Genomic DNA, 17,917 nt, shown 5'->3' with positions numbered 1-17,917 from the left:
CCTCTGCTCAGAAACTATGGGATGTGCTGGGGGGAGTGGGTGAGTAGGTGTCACTGGGGTCCAGAAAGGTGGCTGGAACAGGTCTTTGCTGCCCTATAATTGAATTCTGAACTGAGTTCTGGTTTCTACTGAAGTGTTAGTAACAGAGGTCCTGTCCAGGCTGGATTGGGTAGAGAGCGCTCTGCCTCTGCCCGCCACAAGCGCTGTGACTTGTCTGTCCTCTCCTTCCTGAGGATGAATGCCAGAAAGGAGGCAGGCCACGTCTTGCCCTTCCCAGCTTATATGTGTAGTTACGGGAGAGCTGAGATAGTCAGGCACAGCAAGATGAAGTAAACTCTTCTTCCTGTCAGCCAACAGGAAATGTATTAAGCACCTCCTGTATAACAAGCCAGACTCTTATCTTCGGGAACCTTTCCATGTCCGGAAGCCTTCCTAATGCTATGGCATCTACCTCCCAGATACCACATCTAAAGGAGTAAGAAATGGTGTGTGACATTGCAGAGCCATGCAGGACAGGCTGATCGGGCAGGACACAGTACTCAGGTGTGGCCTCAGACTCACCTCATCGCTCCCCTCCCAGCGCAGGCAGCACCAGGGTATGAGCAGGGACGAGACGCCTCAGTCGGTTGATGGAGAGGTAAACGTGCAGCTGGGCTCCAGTCTATGATCTTGACTGGACTGTGTTTTCTTCTGAAATGTGTCCCCTGATGAGACAAATTAGCTGTAGGGTAGATCCTCTACGCAGGGCAAGTGTCTAACAACATGCCAGCCTGCCTAGATCAGCACTGAGCTAAAGCCGGCCAGTCCTTGTCCTCACAATCGTTTTCAGGGGTCATCAGCTGCCACAGCTACTTTCTCTGACCACAGGCCTGGTAGCCTTAGCGTTTCCACTGAGTTGTTGTTCACAGTCCTTCCCTCACCAGTGGTCTTGAGTGAGCGGTGTAGCTGGGGGGCCGGGGGGGCTGGGGGCCTGGAGGAGAGACTGAGATGGGCAGAGCTCGGTTCAGTAAGGTTCTCTAGGACTTTTGAGACGAGTTTGCTAATAGACATGTCATCGTGGGAGGTCATGATACCACTTGTCATTAACCCAGGCACCCTGCCTGGGGTTCTCACCAAGAAATTGTAGGTGGCTGCTTGCAGGCAAGTGACTGATTTGCAGGACCACAAGAATATTTGCATAAACATATGTATGAAAGTGTGTATTTATTTGCATTCATTTGCATGAATTGCTGGCTCTTGGAGCTGTCAAGCTGTCGTTCCTTAATTTTATTTTATTTTATTTTTTTCAGTAAATGTCTTTGCACTCTGAGAGCAGATCTGGACACTTGAGGAGTGAAAATAGAAAGGCAAAACCAACAGCAGTCCACGGCCAGGAAAGCCGAGGTTCTCAGATTTTGTTATACATTAGAGTCTCCTGAGGAGCTAGCCCTTAGAAAGCCTGTGCTGGGGCTGGCTCGGGTGTAAAACACTTGCTTTGCAAGCCTGAAGACCAGAGTTCAAATCCCAGGACTCTAAAAGTCCAGATGGCCAGGGCAAGGGAGATGGAGAAGGGGAATCTGCTAAGGGAGCTGGCTAGTCATATTGGCCAAATGCTGAATTCTGAAATAGATAGATAGATAGATAGATAGATAGATAGATAGATAGATAGATAGATAGACAGACAGATAGATGATAGATAGATAGATAGATAGATAGATAGATAGATAGATAGATAGACAGATGATAGATAGATAGATAGATAGATAGATAGATAGATAGATAGATAGACAGACAGATGATAGATAGATGATAGATAGATAGATAGATAGATAGATAGATAGATAGATAGATAGATGATAGATAGACAGATAGATGATAGACAGATAGATATGATATGATAGCAATCAAGAAAGATACTAGACATCAACTTTGGGACTTTGCACATGCATTCACACATACATTCTAAAGAAATCCCAGTGCCTACGTTTACCTTTCATATACTGTTGACTTGAAAACTCTGGGGATAGAGCCTAGGCTTTTTTTCCCCCTTTGTATACAGGGTCTCTCTATGTAGTCCTGTCTTTGATCTCAAACTCACAGAGATCCTTCCTGCCTCCACCTCTCATGTTCTGGGATTAAAGGCGGGCGCCAAAACACCCAGCTCATCAGTCATTTTTTAAGTTTCCAGGTGAAGCTTATGCTGAGACCCTCTTGTACCCTGCCTCTGAGATTACTACTGCCTTCCCCCTCTTCATTTTCCATACACACACACACACACACACACACACACACACACACACACACACCCCAGCTCACAGCAGTGCTTGACCTGTTACTGTGTGACCTGTGACTGAATACAGCCTGGCTCATCTTTCAGCATCTGGATCTGAGCAGGGGTGGTACTCTCTACTATGTGCCCACTCTACCCACCTCCAACTAACCGAGGCACAGTGGCCAGTGTGGCTACTATGCCCCTAGTCCACCCTAATCCGAGGCCCGCAGAGTCATGCTCATGGGCACGCGTACAAGCCTGGGCCTACCGACACAGGATGGAAACTATTGTGTGACATACCCCACGAATTTGTAAAAGGTAGGCCTGTGAATTTAGTATAGAGTTTGTTAAGTCTACCTCCTAGGAAAAGCTGACTGCCAAGCTAGAGACCCACAGGAAAATGACCTTGATGAAAAGAACTATGATTAAATCTAGTACTTAGCTGAAATAACAGGAAACAGTACCAGGCTAGGGAAATTGATCCAGACGGTCCAAGAGCACAGGCTGTATACCCAAGCAGACCTCCCTGTTTGTGCTTGGGATCTCCAGCAGTAAGTTGTCACCTGGAGCACAGCATCTGGAGCACAGACTGGCTTTGGGGACCAATGAGTTCAGATACATAGTGAAAAAAAAATCAGCATTTCTACCCACGAACGCTTGCCTAGAGTCAGAATTAGCTAGAGGAAGGATTGACATAGACACTGGGAAAGAGGCCCAACCCAAGATGGGAGAGTGAAGGAGTGTCGGGACAGCCCCCTCACCTGCCTGTGCCGTCCCATAGGCTGGCATGCCTGACCTCCACTTTGTACACTCTGAGTCACTGGAGGCACATCTTTGTGCTTTGTAGGATCTCCTGATTTTCCCAGAATGACAGCAGACATGACTTACGTGATATGAAAGACCATTAGCTTTGTTAAAAACTAGAAAAGATCCCGAGCTTCCATCTCCTGAAAAAGCAGGAGGTATACATGGTTCCCAGCTCTTACCTATTCAGAGCAAGAGAAGAGGACACGGATGGAGAACCAGCGATAGACAGTCTCCTAGGAGACTGGAGGGCACAGGTGGGCAGGAAAGGGTCCTTGTGCCTCAGCCCCACACAAGTGCACCCACACTCTGCTCTCCTACCCCCCTCATCCCACAGTTGGCTGGGCTGCCATGAATTTCCCCTCCATAGCATCTGGAGTGGCCATTAGCCCCTGGCATTCAGGGTTTCTGTTTCATTTCCCTGTTTACTCGGGTCCTTGAACTGATTGTACTCCCAGCTCCGGTTCATTAATTCTTGCAAATCCTTTAAAACTATTGATTTGTCTGCTGGGATAGTGACTGTCAGAATGCTTTGGAAATAATGACTTGTACTGAAGCAGATGGAAGAGACCCACAGACGGATTTCCCTTTGCCTTTGTCTCTCCTTTGCCTGCCCCCACCCCATCCCTGAGCCATCTTGACAGCTGTCCTGCTGCTGGAATGGGTGACTGCCTTTCCCAAACCCAAGTGACCAGATGTTTGAGGAACTAGATCCAAGAAGTATCTATCGAAGTAAAGTGTTGTAGGACGTAGCTTGCAGATTTAAACTCTGAGGCTGGGTCCCTGACTGTTAAACTGTTTGTCGCTTAGGTGAGGACACTATTTCCTCATCCAGGCCATTGTTCTTCTATTTCCACATTACTCTCAGGTCTGCAGTGGGTGCAGACCCCTGGAGACCTTCACACACACCTCTCAATTCCCCACAGACAGCTTCGTTGGAATCTAGGAAACAGGCAGCTGAGGGAACGGGAACTTTAGGCTAGAGAGAGGGACAGGGTGTGTTTAAAAATGATGGAGGAGCCCAGCCTCTCTGGGAACGCAGCAGGGTCATGAAAGGAAAGCTGGGCTCTCACAGGCCTCCCCTCCCTAGGGTTGATGGCTAGCCACTATGTCCCAGACAGAGGAAACAGGTTGCCTAACGGCCCGCTTTTAGCTCCAAGTCTGAAGCCCTTCTTGTCTAACCAGGGGCTGTGCTATACTGGAGGATGTGGTGGCTGTACCAACTCCCCACTGTGCTTTGAGAAAACGTGTTCCGAGTTTATACTTGCCAAAAAAGGAGATAGTAGTCAGGGTCTCCTCAACACCCTGGGGCCACACTCTATACTGAATTTATATATAAACCCTCTGACGGCTTCCCCAAGAGTCCCCTTCTGTGGCCTCCAGAGGCCAGCCCAGGTCCTCCTCACAGCTCACTCATGTTGCTGGCAGCAGCTGTTACCAGAAGGTGCTCCATCTCTCCAGACAGGCAGCTGCCAGTCCCCCAAATATCTGTGCCCAAGATCATCTATGTAACTTTTCTCAATTCCAGCTCTTGGCTTAAGAGCTGAAGGTTTACGAAGCTATCAGGATGGCTTCATGGTTAAGAGATCTTGTGCTCTTGCAGAGGACCAGAGTTCAGTTCACAGCACCCAGAAGTTGGTTGCTTCCCAGCCACCTCCAGCTCTAGAAGGTCTGACATGGTCTTCTGGTCTTCTGGTCTTCTGGACTCACTGGGCACCTGCACTCACATATGGATACACACACACACACACACACACACATTTAAAAATGTAAAGATTTATAGGTTCCTTGGCACAGCTATGTAGCCTTTCCTGGTGGCATCAACCTGTCCCATCTGCCTCATTTCTTACCAGCCTCCCTCCTCAGTTGTCCATGCTTGGAATACAGTCTTGCACGGCCTTGAGCCTTTGCACATGTAGGCAGCTAAGAAAGTCCCCTCCCTTCTACCTGCAATAAGGTCCGCTCTGAAGACCAATCTAAGCCTCCATTCCCTGTGACTGTGTGCATCCCTTTGTACACCTGTGTTCTTCCAGCATCCACAGATCCTGTCGAACACAGCATTCATGACTGGCATGTCTGCAGTCAGGAGCCTGGGACGCCGGCCACAAATCCATCTCGGACAAAATTAGGGAGAAGGCATTGGCTGAAGCCCAGGAGCTGGGCTGGGGACTAGGACAAGAATGGAGGCCATGGAACCAGATTGACCACAGTGCCAGTCCTTGGGGGACTCTGATTATTTTTGATAATGGAAAGTAGATTCCTTTTCCTCCAGGACCTGGCCCAGAGCAGGTCCCCTAAATGCACCTGGAGCCACAGTGAGTCAGTTCAGAGCAAGGCACCATCCTGTGTACCAGGGCTGTCGGCATTCTGGGCAGAGGCTAGAGCGCTGGGCTATCTGCAGCCTGCCTCCCATACACTCAACTCTCCACAGGTGACATAGGCAGCAGTTACTCCTTCACTTCCTGGCCAGCCTTCCCTAGGTCATCTGCTCATAAAAGCCACCAAGGATCTCGGTGTCTCATGGAACAGCACGGACCCTTTCAAACCTTGGAGACTTCTCAACTAGCACTCCAGCTCCCTGGAGCACTCTCTTGAGTCTTTCTTAGACAAGCATTCTGCCCCGCTCCATTCACACCCCCCACTTCCCCATCCCCACTTTAGTGCCTTCTGGGTCTCCCAGGCAGAACCAGGCGCTCGTTTCTGTTCTTCTACTCAGCGCCTGTCCCTGTTGGCATCGTTATATCAGTGTGTCTCCCAGTAAACCTTGTACTGCCCCCAAACTGCATATATGTTAATTGGTGTGTCCCTGTCACGCACCAGTACCCAGCACAAAGGAGACATGTTTCATGAACACACCAGTGGGTATGTGTTCCGCTCCAAGTTCCTGGAACTCAGGTGTCATCCCCTGAAGGAGATATCAGTGCCCCATCTCATCCACAGCCCTGGGTGCCTTAGGTTGTTTCAAGCTCCTCCCTAATCACATCAGCTACCTGGACTATGGGGGGGGGGGGGCGGTTTGTAACTCTCCAAGGTTCTGAACTTGGCTTTCTGCTGACCCCAAATAACTGTCATGACTTCTTAAGTCCAGTCCCTCCGGTGAAGAATTTCCCCCACCTCCCCAAAGGCCCAGTCCCCCACCATGGAAAAGAAACAAAACTTCTGATAGATACACTGTAGGCCAAAAAGTTTCATAAAGACAAGAACATTTATGAGAACACAAAAATGAGTTCCTCACCCCTACAAATTAGTCCCTGGGACCATATCTGAGTCTCCTCCTCTCCTTGTCATTACAACCTCCGTCCTTCAAGGCACCACACTCCCATGCTACCAAGCTATATTCTTAGATCATACAAGGATATTAGGAATGCCTTTCTTCCTAAATGTCCATTGGCTGCCACTAGCCCCTTCCACATCTGACATGCTGGCTTCCAGTCACCCCATAGCCCCCCGAGGTCCTGATTTGGTTCACCTGTCAGTTCATTGCACTGCAGATCGCACACTCCAGGATGTCACCCCAGAGTCCTGCCTCTCCTCCGTAGACTCTCACACCCCTATCCTTGACCTCATTTCTCGCCCAACTTCTCCCAAGCTCTGGTCTTCTCTGGCTGTCTCTCAACATGAACCCTTCAGGACGTTCTGCTCTCATCTAAGAATGTCAGTTTTTCAGCTCCCACCCACCCTCCAAGCGGAAAAAGGAGCCAAACGAAAGCATCTTTAGCCAGGTGGTGGCACACGCCTTTAATACTCACAGACAAAGGTAGGCAGATCTCTGAGGTCAAGGCCAGCCTGGTCTACAGAGTAAATTCTAGGACAGCCAAGGCTACTCAGAGAAACCCTGTCTCAGAAAACCAAAAGAGAAAGAGAGGAAGAATCTTCAATGAAGGCTAGAGAATCTAACGGCTACTAAAGTTAAGCTAATCAGGCACTTCCGAAGTTTGCAGCCGCAGGCATTGCCCAGTAGACTTCCTTGCTTAGCCAAGGGTTACCTTACCACCCCGAGGTGGAAACCACCTTCTGGCCGGGTTTCTTGGGCTGGAGCTGGGGTATGACATGTGTGGCGGTTTGGTTTGCATGAGAAATGTCTCCCATAGGCTCACGTAGTCCCCAGTTGGTGGTGCTGTTTGGGAATGTTATGGAAAGTTCAGGAGGCAGATTTCCTAGTGAAAGTACGTCACTGGAGGTGCTCTTTGAGGTTTTATAGCCTGACCACACTTCCTGTTCTCTCTTTCTCGCTGTCTGCTTCCTGTGTGAAGATGAAATGTGATCCCCGCTCCTACTGCCATATCTCATCCATGGTCCACCATGATGACTAGATCCCCTCTGCAAAGCTTTTGATTTGAGTATATGACACTCTACCCTTGCCCTCCTCTAATTCCTTCCCAAATGATGCTCCTAGGCACCGTCTGTTGACTCATGCATTTGGTTTTGGATTACCTTTGGGTAAACCTTACCATCTGGGTGGCTAGAACCTGGAGCATTCAAAGGACCACATCTCTCTAGCCAGTGTGTGTCAAAGGTCACAGGCTCAGCTGCTGCTCAATGTCGCGGAATTAGCTGGTCCTTCCTACAAAAGTCATTTAAGGGTCTTCTAAACAACTGGAGCCAAACAGAATTATTCAGTCTCTTCCCAAATATCTAAATCGTGAGTGGGTGCACTTTAGCAATGAGACCTCATCCTTCAAGTTGTGGGCACGTTTACCAGTGTCGTTATTAGCACTGCTATCTCCTAGGCTCATAGGGGGCTTGACTTCTACAGTGGGTCCTTCTACTTCTACACAGCTGGGTCCTTTGACTAGTTTAGTTGAATTGTGTTTAAGGACATTCTCGACTACTTCCCACACCTGCTATGGGTTCTGTAGCCCACTAGAATTCTGATCACAAATGAAGGGGGGTTTTTTAGTGTGTGTGTGGGAGAGTGGGTGTGTGCCATGTACTCCAGGCCCACAGAGACAAGCCATTCGAACTGCAGCCTGGAGAGGAGACAGGTAGACAACAGAGTCCTCTAGAATGAGGCAACCCAAGAGCTTTATCTGATCCTGAGGCACCAGCAGAGTCTCTCAGGACCACAGAAGAGGGCAACTCTGTGAGATTCCTTAGAGGACACCACATAAAGAGGAGGCGTAAAGGATTTGTAGACCTGAGTATAAGAGATGACTTGGTCAAAAGAGCAGGAAGCACAGGGCATCAACACAGAGAGATGACGAAGCTGTAAAGAAAAGGTCTCGAAAATCCAAAAAAAAAGAAAGAAAGAAACAAAAAGAAAAGAAAAGACCAGACCCCAGAAGGCTCTGCGAGTCCCAGAGAGGAGTTTAACAGCAAGGACCTCCCCCAGAAGAGGAAAGAGCCTTTATGGTAGCAGTCTGTGGTAACTCAGTGATGACGTCAAGGTTTTCCAGTAATGTTCCCCGCAGGCACAAACTGTCCAATCCTGGGCGATCCCTGGGCCTTGGGCTGGAGCATCAGTCCAGAGGGGGATGAGGGGTGCTTCTGCTCACTTTGTGAAGACTTCAAAGCCGCTGTAAGGAGAGCTGGCTCCAAGTACCTCCCGGGTGGCATGGCTATCCGAAGCATCCTCTGAGGAGGCTGTTTGTGCAAAGCTCCCATTTGTCCCCATGGTGTCAGCTCACATCCAGCTTCTGTGCTCCCAGATGAATTACCCTCTGGACATGCATGATACAGTCTTCACTGGGCTTTCTCAGTGTATTTCCCATACTCTGAGTGTATAATGTTTTCGGGTCCTTTATCATGTGTATGTCATAAACACCAATGGGACCAGGAGCATTTATCACCTAGCTGGGTTCCTGCTTGAGCACTGAAAAAAAAATTATTCAGCTGCACAACCTTTCTCGGGGCTCTGATTTAATGGACTTCTCTGCTGCAAAGCCACTGGAATTCTTTGCCTTTTACTGTTTGACACCCCTTTCTCTTTATTACCACCTCAGACAGGCCTTCTAGACCAGCTGGATCGAGCCCATTAGTCTCTGACAAATAACTTGTGTCTTTTGGTTAAAAAAATATGCAGAAGTTTGGCTGCAGCATCATCTCTAGTCCCGCTTCTGCCTGTGGTCTCATTCTCCTCTAAACAAGCACACAGCTTCAGGCAGATCCCTCTTGGCACCGCCAGGTCCCTCTCATGCCCTGTGAAGCTGGGGTTGTTTCATCCCAACCAATTCTAATGGAGTCAAAGACTAGGGTGGCTGGAGAGACCCATACATGTGTGGAAAGTTAGCCTCGGAGCAACATCAGTCCCAACAGCTGAAAATGGATGCATTTTAAAATGGTATCTACTTGCCATAGGATGTAAGTCAGGAGGAAATTCTGACACACCACACAATGTAGACAAACCTTGAAGGCACTCAAGTAAAAGAAACGAATTCTAAGGGGGACGAACGTGTACTGTTTCACTTATAGGACATCTCCAGGGAAGTCAGTCACAGAGACAGAAAGTAAAATGAATGGTGGCCAGGGAGAACACAGCTAAGGGAGGTGGTGGTTTCGTGGATATACAGTTTCAATTTGGAAAGGGTTTGTAGAAATTAGATGTAAAACAGTGTACGTGTTCTACTAAACCGTACACATCAGAAATGGGCACAGTGGAATGTCCACACATTACTTTTAATTAACCTCACACCAAACTAACAGGGAAAACTGACACAGGCAAGTTCTGAGCTCATGAGTCCATCATTTATTTCCGCCTTCTGAAATCAAGAGGCTCCTGCTAGCTAACCAGCAGTTCTCAAACATACTGGCTTAAAGTGAAACTCACTTATCTAGATTATGGTTGTGGCTAGGCGATTTGAGGGTTATGTCAGGCTGTCATGGCACAAGCTGGCTGGTGTACATGCTACTCTGACATGTCTCATCTCTGCTTTGTGCCATCTCTCATCCTCCAACAAGCTATCAGTTCATGTTCATGTTAACAACATGAACAGTTTGTTCATGTGAGGTGATGTCAGCGATCTCCAAAGGTAGCAAAAGCAAGCAGATCCCCTTGAGGTTGTGGTTAACACCCATGTAAAGGTCCTTTCTACTTAATTCTATGGTTCAAAGCAAATCATAAGGCCAACCATGATCCAAAAGGTGGAAAATTATCTCTGCCAATTGATAGTAGAGAATTTTTGCAACTTACTGTGTGAATTGCACACATATCAGGCCCTGAACTTAGTGTTATGGGTAAAAAAAAAAAAGATAGATAGATAGATAGATAGATAGATAGATAGATAGATAGATAGATAGATAGATAGATAGACAGATAGAGGTGGAGATAGAGAGGGAGAGAGACAGATAGATATAGATATAATGCAGTCTGGTGCAGGAGGCAAACATGTATATAAATAATTACAAGGCATAGTGTGCTGTAAAGAAGGCAGTGCAGGATGCTGGGAAAGTGTGTGTGGAAAGGCAGAGGGCAAAAGCTGTAAGAAGAGGCAAGGAGGCCTGGGACCAGATGATATCAGGACTGGCATGGAAAACCAGTGGTCATCAGACAGATGAAGAATGAGGGAAGAGGACTTGGGGAGAGGGAAACACATTTGGAAGCCAAGTGCTGCCCTAGGCATATGGAGGGGGCTTCCCTAGAAAGTAAAGGCAACTGGAGGCAAAGCTGGGGCTCAATGACACCTAACTTCCTCTGCTCACCTTTGATGGGACCGTATAACCAGAGGCCTGTGGCTGCATGCTGTGTGGAGCTGCAGTATAGAGGTAGCTTGGAAGGAGGCTGGCTGCGAAGGTGATCTCAGTGAGAGAACCCCTGCTGGGGTCGGGGGAGCAAGGTACAGGACAGCCAATTCTGTAAGCATGTCCAAGAAGACTGGGAAATGCCCCCAAATGCCAGCCAGCAGGAATGGAAGCCAAAGCCATGCCCCCCCCATGTGGACTCAGACTATCAGGCCCTCACTAATGTGGTACCACCGAGTCTTTGCCTGGGGAGGGCCCAAGGGTTTTTGGCCCTGCCTGAATCCTACAGGTGCAAGGTACTCTCGGGGGCCCTGAAAACTCAGTCTTTGATCCAAGTTCCACACAAATCCTGCAGCTCTTCTCATACCGGGCCCAGCTCTTTGGACTGTTTCCAAGAGACACCTCAAAAATTCAGGAGGGTTGTTCAGCCCTGAGACAAGAGTGAAGAAGTCAAGCAGCTCTCACCCAAGCCAGTAGCCACTGCCTTGCTCCTGTGGATTCAGGGTGTGGTCCTGACAAGGATAGACTGCCATGCCTACCCTCCCCGCCAGCACGCTGCAGGCAGTGGCAAGCACACACCAACTGATCAATACTTGGAAGGCACTGGGCCTGCTGTGAAAAGGAATCCCCTGGTGAGCTCTTTCATAAATTGAAAAATTCTTCTGGAAGTGAATAATCGTCCCCAACCATTAAATCGGATTTCTGCAAAGGTAGAGGCGCAGAGCACAGAAAACAAGCATGTATGGAGAGGGAGGTGACGCCTGAATCCCAGACACCTGCTAGATCTGGACCCAGGCTTGGCATTCCTGGTGTAGCTAGTGTTGCTGCTGAGACTTGGGATGTGGCTAGAGTCATTGCCAGAACCTTGACTTGTACGGAAAGTCTTTGAAACATCAGAACACACAGGAGTGGGATGTTGGCCTGGCTCCAGCACTAGCTAACTTTACAAGCACACGGGATTGGATCTGCTTTCCAAACAGTGTGATGACCAGGGAGCCACAGAACTACTTTGTCCTACAGGAACTGGTACAGGTACCAGGGCCCCTAACTGCCCATGACAAATCCAGAATAAGAACCAGGACCCAGGAGCTAGCGAGATGGTTGGTTGGTTGAGAATGCCTGCTGCTCTTCTAGAGGACCAGAGTTCAGTTGGCAGCACCATGTCAGGTGGCTCACAACTGCCTGTAACTCCAGCTGCTGGGGATCTGATGCCCTCTTCTGGTCTCTGCAGGTACCTGCATGCATGTAGGGAGACACACAGACACACACATACACAAACACACACACATACACACACAAACACATATTTTTAAGTTTTGAAAAATATTTTCAAGTTTTAAGATTTGGAATCCTCGCCTAAAATTCTCCCCCACCTCTCTTTTTGCTCATAAGTGACCTAATCCACCAGGCTCACCCAGCTGCAGGCTCTGTAAGAACCCAAGCTTCACAATTTACATGTGCCCCGCCTGGTCCCACAGGTCCTCTCTGAGCCCCCACAGGCTTGTCTCCAGCCCAGGCCTCTTGCCACTTCCCATGCCTTACCCTCTCTTTCTCTACAGGCTTACCCAAAACCACTCTTCCTCTGGTCCCTTCCCAGATGTCCCTTTGCCCCCTCCTGCCCTATAGCGGCCGAGGCTTACATGCTTTCTCTACCCTTCAGTCTCCGTCAGGCCTCTTCATCTTACTCCACAATCAGCAGTATTGGAATCTAGTTCAGTGACACTGGGCACAGTAGGTTCTGAGCATATACTACCTCATTAACATTCAACAAGCAGGGTGCTGGAAACTCGTTATTTTACCTTTCCATGGCTGCCTAGCTCACAGAAGGCAGAGGTCAGGTTCCCCTCAGGTCTGGCTCCAAAATCAAGCTCTCTGGATATAGGTTGTCTTCCTGCCTCCCATTGGGTTTCCTACGTCACTCCCATCCAGTCTGGCTATCAGATCACTGGGGAACAAGACTAACCTCTCCACTTTCCTACATACAATCCCCTGTAGCACTCTCAGGCCCCAGAGCTCCTTGGCGTGGTTCTCAGGATATAGTCTCACCTGCCAACCGTGGCGCTCCCATTGCTGTCTGGCTTTCCACTCACCCATACCCACCCACACAGCCCAAACCCTCCAGCCTTGTCTAGGGCCCTGCTGAAGGTGGAGGGCCCAGCCAGAGTCTTCCACATACGCACCTGCGATCATTCTCCCGTAGTTCCAGCTCAGCCTACCATGTGGTTAGGGGTCCAGGACGTCATGGTCTGTGGCTCAAGGGATATTTCCACCACCTCAGCCCCCACACCTTCAGTCTTCAGCAGAGCCCAAGCCCAGTGTATTCTTGTGAAGGAAGGCCTGCCAGACTGTCGAGGCCCCACTCACCCTATTCCCATCCCTGAGCTGGACTAGAACATGTGACCCCACTGGTCTCTGCAGATACAAGTAGGAGCTTCAGATCCTGTTGAGAGATACGAATACAGAGGCTCAAAGAGAAATAGAGGACCTGCCACAGACAGACTGGAGTAACTCACCCAGGGACACCTAACCACCTTGTGACTAACCCAGAATAAGAACTATGGCTTAGGGGAATCTCGGCGTTCAACTGGTACTGACCCTATGTTCAGGCTTGAAGTAGGGGACACCAGAGGGTCATTCTAGAAAGTCAACTTCGCTGAACATAGATGTGAAAAGCTTGGCGTGATAGTAAGGGGACATTCTTGTCATTCCTGTCTGATGACAGTCTAAGTCACCCTGACAAAGGTCTAGGCCTCTGATACCCAGCTACTACATGCCAAAAAGAAGAAGGGTCCCAGTTACAGCCAGATGTGGTAGGGGCAGTGAGAAATGATGCTACCCCCAAAGTCCTAACTTCAACAATGGGAAAAGTACGCATTAATTAAATGGGCTGACTGGCAGGCTCTTCTCTCCTCCCTTCTTGCCCTTGGGGTGGGTCTGGAAGAAAAGGATGGCATCCCTAGGTCTGGAGCCCACAGGCCTGAATTCTGTCTGTGCCTACCCAGGTGGCCAAGACTCCAGGCAAAGGTAGGTATGTACCCGCTGGGGCAGGAAATATCCCTCTTCCATCCCAAGCCACTTCCTAAGGCCTGCAGGGGCTGCAAAGCAGCTTCCCATTGCCAGATGCACAGGCAAGGCTGGGCATCCAGGAAGACGAGCCCAGAAAATGGGACAGATGCAGGGAAACACCCCACCCCACCCAACCCCATCCCTTGCTTGCTTGCTTACCCCCAGAAGGCCCCAAAAGTGTAAGATGGAAGGAGGTACCTGCCAAGCCCTCGCTGGGCCCTTCTGTTCTCCGTTGCCCTTCCCAGGAAACTTGTTCCATGCCATGGCTGGAGTGTCTAACAGAAGGGGTGCTGTTTTCACAGGGTTTGTGGGGTTCTGTTCCTCTGAGCCATGCCCAGCCCATCTTGCATCACAATGCCATGCTTTACTTGCTACATTGGCACCATTGGCATTTGGAGACCTTATTCCATGGTTCTAGGATAGATTTTTTTAAAAAGCTGTTTGTGGTAATGTATTTTCTGTTTCCAATTGTCAGTACGGGAATCTTTCCCCGCTCTACTTCTTTCAATATCTGGGTTTGATTTTTTTTTTAATCATATTTGGGTTGTTTTGTTTTTTGCTTTTTTAAGTTGTTACTCCCTTGGTTATGTAGCCCCTCCCAGTGGCTGCTTGTTTACGCATTGTTTGTGGCCTCTTTTGACTGTCAGTGCTCAGCCAGCCTTGCCAAGAAACAATATCAAGTATTTTCTATTTCTCTACTTCTTGGGAAAAAAAATTTTTAACTGAAAATAAAAAATCAAAACCTCTTAATGGGAACCTGGCCCTGTCTGTCTTCTCTATTCTGCAGACATGTTGAAGGAACTGAACCAGCAGCGCAGAGCGAAAGCGTTTACAGACCTGAAAATTGTTGTTGAAGGCAGAGAGTTTGAAGTCCACCAAAATGTTCTAGCTTCCTGCAGCTTGTATTTCAAGGACCTGATTCAAAGGTTTGCCTTCCTTCCAGCTGTGGTCGGGTCTGTTCCTTCGTAGGACGCTTTTGTGTCGCTTCTCTCCCCTCTCTTGCAGGTTCCTGAAGCGTGACTCCCTGTCACAGAGCCAGTAGCCATCTCTCCTCCCCTTCCCCAGTGCCCACACACACACACACACACACACACACACAGCCTCAGAGCAGCCCTTGCTCCCACACACTGCCTCACTGGCCACCAGGAGCTAGCCCACAGCAGGCCACACACACACACCCCAAGTCCTATGTTCTTAGCAGAGCAAAAGCCCTTCCTGAGACTAAGAGAACAATAGACTCCATTTGACGGGATCATTACACACTGCTCCGTCCCTCAGGGTCCCCAGATCCATCATCACCATTGTTGATGGTGAACCTAATGCCAGGAAAGCGTATGGAGTCGGCCATCCCCACTGAGGAACATCAGGCACCCCAGGCACTGCTCTTCCCCAGCCTGAGTCAGGGAGAAGAGCATGTAGGCCAAGCCTCGTGCTTGAACCCTGGGCACTAAGTGCAGACCAGGTGTGTCCTAAACACGGTCTCTTCAGCCTTCAGCCTCAGCCCACCCTGGCCCCATTCGGCCATTTCTTATTTCTACCTGGACCGATGTGAATGGTGCCTGAGTATCTTTGGTTTTCCATTTTGTTGATTTAGGGAAAAAAATTGGTTTTTTGTTTTGTTTTGTTTTTTTTGCTGTTTCATACCCTTGCAAAGATGTCAGGGCCACCTCCCAACTCCTTAGTGAGGGAGAGCAGCTGAGGGGCCAGCCCAGGGTAACGCTCACATTTCTCTCACCCATCAGCAGATTAATGCCGCTGCTCATTTTGCCTTGCAGCCTCTCCGGGGCGGACGCTGAGCCTGGACAGAGCTCAGAGTGGGAGGACAGGACCTCTGCTTGCTTCCCAATGCTGTGTTTGGATTTGCCAACTAACCCCAGAGCGACTGTGTTTTGTTTCAGGATGGCATCTCCTTTCCTGTCCCTTGTGTCCTTTGGCGTAGCGCCAGGCCGCCGAGTGTGAGGTTCCACTCAGCCTCACTGGCCCTGTGCAACACAGGAGGGGCAGGCTCTGTGATTTCCTGGACAACTCCGTCTCCTGCCCCTGTGCTTAGGTTCCCTGTGTCTGAGGGCAAGGATTAGAGGCACAAGTCTGGGGGAAGAGGCGTGTCCAGAGATTTCTTCTTTTTATAGGAAGTTCTGCGAGGCAGTGGCAGGAACATAGCTAAATAATCTGGGACCTTGGTCTCTGATCCAAATGGGCTCCAGAATATAAGGATAAAGCAGAGCAGTGACCCAGCCCTGGACTAGAACTATGTGTGTCGGGGGGAGAAGCCTTTTAGTGCCTTTAAAAACACATCAAAGCCAAACTTCACCGTACAATAGGAAAGAGGACCCCAGGAGGTGGGACCTTCTTGGATAGACAGGGGAGGAAGAAGACCTGTCCAGACAAGGAAAGGGACCAAAGCAGATATGAACAGGTTGCCTCTCCAGAAGCAGATGTGAACAGGCCCTGCCTTCCCACTGACCCCTTAGGCTTGCTGTGAGGTGAGGAGAGGATGCCTAACTACCTCAGTAGCCCTGATGGGAAAGAGTGGGTGCTCCACCCAAGCAGTTCCTGGGAGAAAGAGAGCATCTTTAGGAGTCAGGAGACCTGGGTCCCACACTTGACTCTGACACTCAGCCTGTGACTCTGGTCCGGCCAGCCACACCCTCTCCCTCAGGCTCTATCAGCTGTAAACAAGAAGTTGTCAAATGATGTTGAATGAAGGTGACAGGACCAGCCTGGCAAGGCTCTACAAGTTTGAATGCCAAGACACGAGAGAAGAAGGTGTTCAGGCCATTAAGGGGAAGAGAGCAGGTAGAGGCCAGTGTTGGGGTGAGCTGGGAAAGATGACCAGGAGAGCACAGGGCAGGCCGGGCTCTCAGGGCCTAAAGGGCACCCACGTGGTAGGCAGGCAGGCAGATGAATCTGACCGAGTCATGGTTGAGTTCTGGGGCCTTCAGCATGCATGGAGTAACGAGAAAACGGAGCAGTGTTTGTTTATTGTCATTTTGAATTTCCTTTCTCTGTCCTGGCCACACGGTTCATGTTGCCAGTCATGCTGATGGCTGCAAACAGAAGCTTCTGAAGGAAGGAGGCAAGGTCTTCACAAGAAGATGTTATCTTTGTGAGCCACGTGGCCCCCACATTCTTTATGGTCAGGGACCATACCATCACCATGTTGTCCCAGTCCCCATCACATCCGGGACCCTCAAGCCTTAACATATAGTGGTTGGAGCAGCCAGGACAAAGTGGGCCAGGGGCTCCTTTTCAGGGGCTGTTGTCTTATGAGATGAGGAAGTAGGGACAATCTGTGTCTTGGCACTTTTATGGGTCAATATTGACCTACCCTGGCTGAGCTCTATCAAAACAGGGATACCCCCACCACTTTGCTATACCAGCACTCCAGACTTGGAAACTCAAGCAGGGTTCCTTTCCCCCACCAACCTAGGTCATGAGTCCACTACTCCATCCCCATTCTCAGTGTGACTGCCTTTCCTGGAGCCGTAAGAGGGACATATAGGAAATCTCATTCTTCTCTGCAAAGAGGCAGGGTCTCTCCTGGGCCACAACCCCACCCAAAGTCTTCAGCATTGGCCAAAGCCTATCCAAGGTCCTCAGCGATAGACAGTACATGGATCAGAGAAGGGAAGCATGAATCAGGCTGAGAGGAGCCACGTCATAAGCTTTGCATTGAGCCTGGACAGACAGACACAAGCACACACACCCACACAGGGTATCACAGTGAGACTGAGCAGAAAGCTGGGTCTACCCAGTTTGGCCTCCCAGACGTCAGTCAAGTCCCTTCCTCCTCAGCTGCCTGACAGTCCCAGGGGCCTACCTTGCCCAGACTTTTTCCTCACACGCTTCCATTAATGAGCTAGCTCCTTTAAGCCATCCTTCGCCACTTCCTTTTTGGACAAGATTGCCACCTGGTGACAAGAAGTTTTTCAGCTATGTTAGCTTGAGGCGCTCATATGGTTAGACTCCCCATTCTACAGATGAGGATCTTGAAGCCTCAGGCATTTAACCGACATAGAGAGATTGTCTGACAGAAACCCCTCTTACCATCCATTCTCTAACCTAGAAAAGCAAACCCTGCTTTCTGTTTGTAGGCAGAGTCTGTGAGGAAGAAAGGGG

The 17,917-nt window shown here is 49.5% G+C and overlaps 1 protein-coding gene across 4 annotated transcripts in view; it reads left to right on the top strand.

Moving 5' to 3' along the window:
* Klhl29 (kelch like family member 29) overlaps window positions 1-17,917 on the top strand; it is a 304,814-nt gene that overhangs the window by 264,751 nt on the left and 22,146 nt on the right. For all 4 annotated transcript variants that reach the window (XM_075983970.1, XM_075983969.1, XM_075983972.1 and 1 more), the window contains one exon: window positions 14,586-14,724. In XM_075983970.1, the coding sequence (XP_075840085.1) occupies window positions 14,586-14,724 (139 nt within the window). The remainder of the gene's footprint in view (window positions 1-14,585; window positions 14,725-17,917) is intronic.

The sequence above is a fragment of the Microtus pennsylvanicus genome, chromosome 8 (assembly GCF_037038515.1).
Source record: "Microtus pennsylvanicus isolate mMicPen1 chromosome 8, mMicPen1.hap1, whole genome shotgun sequence".
In the NCBI taxonomy this organism is placed as follows: domain Eukaryota; kingdom Metazoa; phylum Chordata; class Mammalia; order Rodentia; family Cricetidae; genus Microtus; species Microtus pennsylvanicus.
This window is presented reverse-complemented; position numbering and strand designations above follow the sequence as displayed.